This window comes from Anneissia japonica, unplaced genomic scaffold (assembly GCF_011630105.1).
Source record: "Anneissia japonica isolate Jap-2015-1 unplaced genomic scaffold, ASM1163010v1 scaffold4446_len648930_cov198, whole genome shotgun sequence".
In the NCBI taxonomy this organism is placed as follows: Eukaryota; Metazoa; Echinodermata; class Crinoidea; order Comatulida; family Comatulidae; genus Anneissia; species Anneissia japonica.
Window position 1 is genome coordinate 528851 of NW_022683639.1, and position 10285 is coordinate 539135.

Sequence of the window (10285 nt, forward strand, 5' to 3'; positions counted from 1 at the left end):
CCTCACTTATTACTAAGGCCTGTTCAGAGTTCTTCACTAATTAACAGTTATTTCGTAGCTTATGTGTCGTCACAAATTAATATAATCTGTACATGGACCTTCAATGTCGGAGACACACGTCTGGGTTCTTTGGCCTTCCATGAATCTTGCTAGCATTCTATAAAAAGTATGTCTACTCCAAACCTGTACACATTGTTTTAATCTTTGATTGGCGACTGTACTTAGTATGGATGTGAAAGCAATAAAAAGACTTTCCTTGGGGTAGTCCACATTTGAATGTCTAATTCTTTGTGCCTGACTGTGCCTGATATTTGTGGTTATTTGTCCTGCTCTTACGTTAACAGGTTTGGTGCTAAAGTATCGATAATAACATATCATTCAATTCCTATACAATTAGAATTTTCAATTTCCTGTAGTGGGGTTTAAATTTAATCAGTACGAGAGTATGCAAGCATATATTGTAAACCCAAGTCGATTAAATTCATTAGTACTTCTGCTTATGGTCATTTGGTACCAAACCTCCTTAATTATTCATTAAATTTAATGAGAAACTGTAATAATACAGGAAACTGTTCGTTTTCAACCAATTACTTGTTTAGTCAAAGATAAATTTTTAATATCAATTTACAGTATGTAAATTGTAAGAAGTACTCTTTATTTGAAATGAATTATATTGTCATTTTTTAAAATGAGACCTTATCCCAATCAAGGTATGTCATTGTCATGTGACAACAATATCTGTAAAGTCGGGTACTCAATGCGTTGTACGATCGTCACACGACGAATCCAACTCGGCTCCCTGTTGAGCGCTAGACGGCACAAAGCCGTCTGCTTATTGTTGGTGGCAGTCTGAACGAATTGTCATGAAAAACGATCAATTGCGCGCGTCGTCGCGTTGCGTTCTTCATAGAATCGCTTCGGCCGACGTTAGGCTCAGTGCGTGCTTGGCTTAGGAGTAGAGCTGTAACTTGGTTGTTAAGATGGTTATCCAATCCTAGGGTCCTTGGTTCAAATCCTGTGACATCTGGGGCAGATTGCTATAAGCAATCTTAACGCTTAGCGGGCTGTAATAGTGATGTTACTACTGGTCTATGATCATAGACCATTGCTATACCACAGTGTAACAAGTTAGCCGTCTGAAGTTTTAAAACCTACTTGGAGGAGAGTTACAGGTACTAGACCTAGCTCCAGATCGTCAGATACTAAGGTTCGAAATGGCAAATATTCCACAAATTTCTTAGCGTCTGTAAAAACCGATCTTCGTTTATTTATGGTCATTTTGATACATGTACATGTGTATACATGAATTGAGTAAGCCTGATGTGTATGTGTAACAGCCCTCAATTTTATGTTACCAGGGAATGGTTAGCATTTAAATAGTTATCGCGGTCTAAGCGAAGACTGTGGAGTTAAGACTACCAGAAAAGACCATTTTATAGCAATCCGCTCCACGATTTTTTTCTCAAATGAAAAAATAACTCTACTCCCCATGCCTCATAAAGAAACTTAGTTGAAAAAGCATCATTCCTTTCTGTAATTGGTGAGTTACATGCTGTTGAATGCTAGAAAATAAAACAAAAACAATTTACTATACTAACCTTTACCATTTCCTCTCTAAAGTGTACAAGGATTTTCTGCACAAGCCTAAATCAAATAATTACCAACATTATTTGAAGGTTATATCTTGTTGCATTTAAAATTATTGGCATGAGTTTAGTCAAATTATCGTACAGTAATTCATATTCCCATGGGCTGTTACTAAAGGGTCGATCACTGCCAGTGATTTAAACTGAACAGTTCCTATCCGACATAACCTGTTATGTTTCATCATCCCAAGGACAATTATTTTATATATTTCGTGTACAAGAGCATTTACAATAATACTACTTCTTTCCTTATATTTTGTTATTGTTTTTTTTTTTTTTTCATTTTTTTCATGTTTATAATTTGGATGTTTTTATAGGGACATTAGAAATGAACTCTCCAGTATATTTCAGTAAAGTATATAAAGCAAAGGTAGTTTGGGTTGTGTTCCAGGAAACAAAGCAACCTGAGGATTATACAATATTACAGTTTTGAATTTTGAGTTTCTTCCCATATTTATTCTTATGTCATATATTGATTTATATTATTTTTAGTGTATCAACAAAGCTCGGGATATTCTAGACACAGAACTGACAGCGCGTGCTGGTGAGAGCTACAACCGAGCATATGGTGCAATGGTCAATGTTCAGATGCTATCGGAACTAGAAGAAATTATCCAGTATAAACTGGTACCTGAACGCCAAGAGGTCATTAAACAGATCTGGTGGGATCGACTCCAGGTAAGGGCAATTTAACATGTCTATTTCATAACTATTTTTCTGATGCTTTGATGAATAATGTGGTGTGTATATTTGAACCCATGATCTTGTAATTTGAAGTACAAAGCTCCTTCTTCCACATGCTTCTATATATCATCATCATCATCATCTTCCCTTACTGTGCATAACCTCGGTTTAGTATACTCGCACAACGTGTTGTACAGTACTCATATGTAGCGGTCAAAAGGGAAAGAAAGGTAAATAAATAAATGAATATATATTTTAAAAAGTAAAAAAATAAAAATAAATGAATAATAAATAAATAAAATAAAATAAATAAATAAATAAAAAAAATAATTTAAAGAAAATAAATTAATAGGAAAATAAATAAGTAATTAAATATAAAAATAAATAAATAAATATGAAATATAAGTAAATAAACACTCATATGTTGCAGTCAAAAGGGAAAGAAAGGTAAATAAATAAATGAATATATATTTAAAAAAGTAAAAAATAAAAATAAAATAAAATAAATAAATAAAAAAAAATAAATAAAATAAATTAATAGGAAAATAAATAAGTAATTAAATAAACAATTACAAAAATAAATATGAAATATAAGGAAATAAACATACAACATATATAATAATCACAGTTCCATCGAATTGAAGAGCTTAAGGATCATTTGTGAAAACAGCGTAATCTCAATACTGTATGCATTTCACTCATCAGGGTCCCAAGTTGGGCAAAGCTACTTCCTAGAGGCCTTCATTGTTTAATGAGCTTCCTTAACACATTGTATGTTACTACACAAGATGATATCCATGGCCAACTAAATTAAGGGAGACATTAATACATTAATTAGAAATGTTCAAACCGTTCTTAATGTTAGTTTCCGGGAAATTTTTGCTTGTTCGTGGGACTGTAGGAGACTGTAATTATTTTCAAGGAGACTCCAGCAAATCCTGGGAAACTTGTGACCCCTGCCATAAATAATATTCCTGATGGCATACACAGAATGCCACGGATCTGCAATGAGGGTAAACCACATTTATGCATAATGAGATGTATACATTAACTGTTTTTTAAATGTAGTAATTGGTAACTCCCTTGCATCTGTTTATTTATCATTATGTTCCCACCATTTGATAGTGCGATTGGATAGTAATGACCAGTCATATATGTGTGTGTGGGGGTGTGAGAGGGGGTGTAGAAATTTGATTTTACATGTCCAGATATGCCAGTGGGAGTAAAGATAAATTAGATTGAAAATTATCAGTTAGATTAAGTTGACAGCACTGAAAAATATTTAGGCCTACACAAATAACCAACGATGTTTGTTTTCCTAAGATAAGGAGTTATTTTGATATTAAAATATGAATTTAGAATCATGTTACTAAACATGATCTATTAGCTATTTTTTATATAGTACCCTTTTATTAAAATATGTTAACTGTATTTATTATATATTTGCTATTGCCAAGGCCTGTATGCATGCACTTTATATTATCACTAAAGTCATTGGAGATGCCTATCAAACAGATGTTCAGCTTCCTAAGGGAATATTCCATAATGATTTGCAACTAGTCATTCCCAGGTACAATTTATACTCCTTGGTGAAGATAGACAAGTGCCTTCCCAAAGGAAAAGGTGGTGATATATTGCCTTGCCCAAGGACAGGGACAACATGAATTTCTATCCCAAACTTATATTGCTATAGAAGTGCAACTTTTGCACTATTTTATTAATAAATATACTGCTATAATTTTATATTATTACTGCCTTGTTCTTCAAGCCCTGGTCCATGGACCTGAAGATATCAGATATATTTTTTTTTTAATTGTGGGACTGAAGCATTGTTAGTGATTTTTAAATTGACCCCAGAAAAAGGTTGAAATCTGAGGTTTTAATATATTATATCATTATTTATTTTAAAAGAAATCTGAAAATTGTTGCTAGATCTAGTAATGGATCTTGAATACCAATTAAATGGATAAGTTGCCTCAGTGTCTATTGATGTGTCATTAGACCCAGCAGTAGATGTGTCTTTGCTGCTGTAGTCAATACACTTTTCCTCATGACCTATTTTTTTTATGGTTCTATGTCCAGGATGTCATGAAGTCAATGAACTTGCAACTAAACCAGAGTGCAACCCATTCAATCAACAATGGCTCTATTGTAATGTGCAACATTATTTAACAGATGTATCGCATTAAGTTTAATTTCTCCTAGAAATTCAATGTCCATGTATCAGTTATGTTTATTGCATGTTGTGTTTTCATTTTCACCATTATGAGAAAATCCAGCTAGTATACCGGTTTCACCAAATTGGCTTAGTTTGGTCGAGTAACCAAATGGTGATTTGAGGAGTCTTGGGTTTGGTCCTTAATATGGACATTATGTTTTGTAAACAAAAATATATAAACATTAAAATTATATGCTATGGTAAGCTGTCTTTTAAAGTAATTTATGTACATTTTTGATGGAAATTTTATTTCAATTCTGGTGTACCAGTCACAAAATCTTGTTAAGTGATGTAAGGCAACAAGCATTCATGATGATGGAAACAGATGCATTTACACCTGCGTAGATATTCATTGTTAATAAGCATTGATATTGATTGGCGTTTTATATGTAGTAATTAACTTTAAGGGAAGTCTGTTTAATATGTAATTTATCTTTACATATTCATGATTTGCCTTTTTAAAACAATTGTCCAAACCATTGATATTCTGTACCTAAATAATAAACACAAAAAGCAATCCTGTAGTGGTCACGTGATGTTAATAATAATGTTCTTGTACAACTCATTCTAGCCTACAAATTGTAGTGTGTCCTACTTACATTACACAGTTCAAATACTTTCCTCGTACCTAATCTGGCCTCAGTGAATGGAGACCAAGGCATGAATCGTCTTGAAAAATCTAAATATTTGGCCAGTATATTTAGAGTAAAACCATAAAACATGATACTTCTTCTGAATTTCAACCAACATTATTAAACATCAAGGCTTTGCTTTACAGCAGAAAAACTAAAACAACCCTGTCATTTTTTTTTTATATCGAGCGTCACTGTTTTCAACTTTGTCCTAATTATACATCATGTGCAACTCCATTAAAAAAAAAAAATCTATATTAATAATAATTGACCTTAGGGTCAATTATTGACATAACATTAGGGAGCGATGACGTGATGCTAGAACAAAATCACTCATGTGTGACCGTCCTACATGGTGTCCTACGTTCTCTGCATACATAGATTTAGCCAAATTGCATTCCAGAATCTACTCGACGAGATGACCTTAATGTTCTCGCATGCGCAGATGACTTTTACTGACGTCATTACGTTCTACCGTCGTCGTCCAATCAAAAGTTCCCTATTATTAATGATGTCTGTTTTATAAAATTATTGGCCTTTAAACTTCCAGGGTTGCCAGAGAAATGTAGAAGATTGGCAGAAGATGATCCAGGTGAGATCACTTGTGATAAGTCCAACTGATGATCGCAGAACACGGTTAAAGTATGCCAGTTTGTGTCGTAAAGGAGGTCGGATGGCGCTATCCCACAAGACATTGGTGAAGCTGATGGATGTGGATCCGTCCTTACAGCCTGACATGCCGTTGCCAACTACTGATCCACATGTAACATTTGCATATATGAAACATATGTGGAAAGACGGTGATAGGGTAAGTTATCATAGATTAATAATAATAGTGAAAGTAGTTGAGTCTTGTATAGTTTGAGTATCTGTCAATAATAGGTGCTGATAGTGCATTGTTACCCCCAGTCATGGGATACATTTTGCATGACATGAACGATCTGCAATCTTCCCCGCTACCTAGGGAGCGTCCTTAGTTTTTCAGATACTGTAGTAGCACCAAATTGGCACCAAGCCATTCGTATTCTACCAGGCACCCCATTAATATTTTCAGATGGAGAGAGACATGTGTAGGAAGTGCCTTACCCAAGGACATAAGCAAATAAACAGCACAGAGAACTGAATGCTAACCCTTAAAGTTTAAAGTGTGACCTGCTGTCCATAAAGGGCTGTCCATTTTGCAAAGCTGATCTTTTGGTATAAACTTACAACAAACAGAAAGTAATGAAAATAAATTAGCTAAACTAACAATGTCTGATTGTCTCTGTTTTTTGTTTGTTTATATTTTCTCATTGTTTTTAGGTTGATGCATTTAATGAGCTGCATCATTTTGTCCAATCTGCTGTCCAGCAGTACGCTGCCACGCTCACTCCTGCAGAAGACTCTTTGGAACGCAGGGAATTTCAGAAATTGCTTGCAAGGTAAATATTATGATAATAATAATAATAATAGTAATGATAAATAATAAATGAATAATGAAAAATATACTCTTGCTTGTTGGATGTTTTGAGCATGGCACCGACAGTGGTCCGCATCAAAAGACATGTATGTAGTGGATACAAACATTGTTAATTAACACGCACATATGTAAGGATTATTTAAAGAGCTAGCGATATTAATCTCAAATTGAAATTTTGGTATCAAAGCAAGGGCTTTAGGCAGTGCTTGAACCAAGGTCTCCAGTGCAAGAGGAACATTACCACTTAGTCAAGCACTAAGTGGTAATAGTCATTGTGTTCTTTGTCAAGACACTTTATCTACATTGATTCAGTCTTGCTCCTACAGATGTTATTTGAAGCTAGGTGAATGGCAGCAAAGCCTGGAAGGAATACGAGACAATACCATTCCACAAATCATCAGCTACTACTCTGCTGCTACCGACCATGATGCCAACTGGTACAAGGTAAAATAATCAGTGATGCTTCAATTTTTGTAGCCTCATTTGAGCATGTAGCCTGTTATAGAATGGACCTTTCTGCTAAGCTCTGCCCATAGGTATTTTTGAACATAAGCAAACATGCGTTTTTGTGGGGCAAAATGTGTGTTTATGGAACAAATGCAAATTCATGGCCATGTTCTGATTGGTCACTTGAGTTTGATTGACACTCTGGAACCGTTCATTATTTGATCATCTGATTAACAGGTTGAGGATTTGAGCCTGAGTCTTAATGATAACTTTGTAATCAATACATAAAAATAGGATACCTTCCCACCTTGTTTCGTGAACTTAATTTTTTGAGGAGGGCGGAATAAAAATAAAAATAACCTTTAGTCTTCTTATTTAGCAAATGGATTAGCCAAAAACTTCGAGACGGAGGAGAAAATAAAAATAAAATTTTATTGTTGAATGTAAACAGTGTAGTAATGGGATGGTAAAATGCTTTAAATTTATATAATGAGGAAGAAATATACATATCTTGTTTTAGATGGGCATAATAAAAATAAAGTAGAACTTTTATATTTTTCTGAAATTTCCATTTTTTGTGGCGGCAGGTACACTAATTGGCAAAAAATAAAATTTTATTTTCATTCCAAATCATGATTGGCGGGCGGAGGGTTCGCGAAACAAAGTATAAAAAGGCTTGTTTAGGTACCACAAAAGAACTGCATAAACTTCAAACATGTGTTTGTAAAACATGCACATACTTCTTGCCCTGCTCTGAATGTATGACAAAAAATTTCTGTTCAGTTGGATTTATATCCTAATCATTATTATATCATAGGCTTGGCATTCATGGGCATTTATGAATTATGAAGCAGTATTGTACTACAAGAATAATCAGTCGGCACCATCGACGCCGTCACAAAACATTAAAGAACCGGAGTTAATTCCAGTCGATGAAGCTGTCGAGACAATTGAAGATGTTAAGGAGGAGGTAGAGGAGGAAGGGGCTGGTGATTCAGAGGATGTAGGGCTGGAGAAGGGGACAGGTACTCCTCAGAATGTAAGTCAAGTTGGTGTATATATATATAGTTATTACCTATAAGATGCTTGTCATCCCAAACCAGTATCAGTAACCACAAAAATGAAAATTGACTTAATATATTCTTATTCTGCACTTTGTGAGCTTTAAAAGATACACCATTTACTGGAATTGCCTTACTATTGCATACAATACATTCTTTATGCTAAGTACTCAGTTTAACAATTAGCGTCGGTACACTGGTTTTGGAATGGCAAGCCTCATATATAAAAGATATTAAATTGTGTTATATCTTATACCTTAGTGGCATATCTAGAGATGCACTGGGGCTAACGCCCCCTCCAAAAAATACTCTTGCCCACTAGTCAACCACCCCCCCCCATAAAAAAGCATGCTCAAGTAGTTAAAAATCACCTCAAATCACCTTATTTTAAGAGCTTTCGTCTCACACCTAATTATTGAGCTCCCCAACTTCACCTTCGTGCCTGCCTCCATCGACTCCTAGATATGCCACTTTTCATACTATAGCAATGATGGTTTGTATGTAAAGAGGCAACTTTAAGCCTGGTGTTGGAAGACCATCAGCCGGACAGTGTGACACCGTACACAATGCTGATGCTAGTTAGAGTAGGTTCTTGTTTAGAATAAACCATTGCGTGCCTCATTGCGTACCCATAGAATCGCCACAGCTGGCTATCAACCGATGCTGTGCATGTCCAGCCATAAGTCTCTTTTAATAAGTATTTTGCGCTACTGTATATCCGTGCTTAGCCATTAACCATTCAACATGCCTTGTGATCCACATATTTAGCTGCTTCTCACCAATTTTTTTTTTGATATGGTACATTACCTAAATGTCAATTACTGCCATTTGACTCGCAGACTAATGATTTTTTTAATAACATTTTCTTTTTGTAGAATAACCACTACATTGAGACATATGCAATTCCAGCTGTGCAAGGGTTCTTCCATTCCATCGCTCTTTCAAGTAGTAACTCCCTTCAGGATACACTTCGTCTTCTAACTCTCTGGTTTGATTACGGCCAATGCACAGACGTTTACGACGCCCTCGTCAAGGGAATCAAGTCAATCCAAATTGACACATGGCTTCAGGTAGGGTGGCGTCAATTTTTTGTTTAAAATTATCATGTATTTTGATTAAAAATTACATTTTGTTTTATGCTGTAAATAAGTCTGTTAAGATTAGCAGTAAACAATTGGATATCACTTTAAAAACTTTTGTTCAAATAGCAAACTTCTTTAGACTTTTGACTGTGCAAGTTGCTGCTAAGACGCACCTGAAAGGGGTTCAAATACATAAACAGGTTGTGAAGTTGTATTAAAGTTAGTTTTGTCTTGTAGAGACACCTTACTGATTCATTCATCCATCTTCTACTTATCTATCTATCCATATCCATTCATTCATTCATGATGTTTTCTTCAAATATTTAATATCATAAGTCATCATCATTAAGTTGTGGAGCCAGATTTGCTAGTATCTCCATACTTTTGTAATTCAGAAGCACTGTAGTCATCTGTTCGTCCATGTCTGGTCATTGTAAGGAAGGAAGTTTTTAATTGCCAACTTTCATAAACAAGTGTACAGTATATAACTAATATGTCAACTGTTCACTGAATTTGCTCTGTATTTCAGGCCAAGTTGAAATCTGTAGATAATAATAATAATAATAATTCAATTACTGCATTAGCTGGTTCCTTTAACCTGTACTGTCAGAGATACTCGGCAATTGAACATTAGCTAAGAAGCGCCGACACAGATAAATGCAATGAACACTCTTAGAGACATCAATCTAGACTAATTAAGAACATCAATTTTACAACGTGTATGTTTTTCATAAAAGTACAGTAGAGATGTTGAATTGGCGATTGTGAGGGTTTAAAGTCAATTTTTTACTGTTTTCCTTTTGTAGGAAGGAAGTACGTTTAAGCCAAGTAGTAATGACGTTTGTTTTTGAAATAGATTGAATTATGATGATGATGATGATGATGATGATGATGACAACACCTGTCAATTACTTGCTTCCAAAAGGAAATTTCAAATTATCATTGCAATTAAAAATCATTCAAATCCCTTGAGCATTATCCATTTTCTTCCCCACCTGGTATCATTACCCCCACACATGGCAGGTTCATAACACAATTTATGTCTGTTTTGTTGTA

At 34.7% G+C, this 10285-nt stretch overlaps 1 protein-coding gene across 1 annotated transcript in view; it reads left to right on the forward strand.

Moving 5' to 3' along the window:
- Window positions 1-10285, forward strand: part of LOC117100675 (serine/threonine-protein kinase mTOR-like) — a 60399-nt gene that overhangs the window by 21324 nt on the left and 28790 nt on the right. Inside the window, exons 34-39 of the mRNA XM_033240464.1 lie at window positions 2139-2324; window positions 5731-5988; window positions 6483-6601; window positions 6966-7083; window positions 7904-8125; window positions 9023-9217. Coding sequence (XP_033096355.1) covers window positions 2139-2324; window positions 5731-5988; window positions 6483-6601; window positions 6966-7083; window positions 7904-8125; window positions 9023-9217 — 1098 coding nt within the window. The remainder of the gene's footprint in view (window positions 1-2138; window positions 2325-5730; window positions 5989-6482; window positions 6602-6965; window positions 7084-7903; window positions 8126-9022; window positions 9218-10285) is intronic.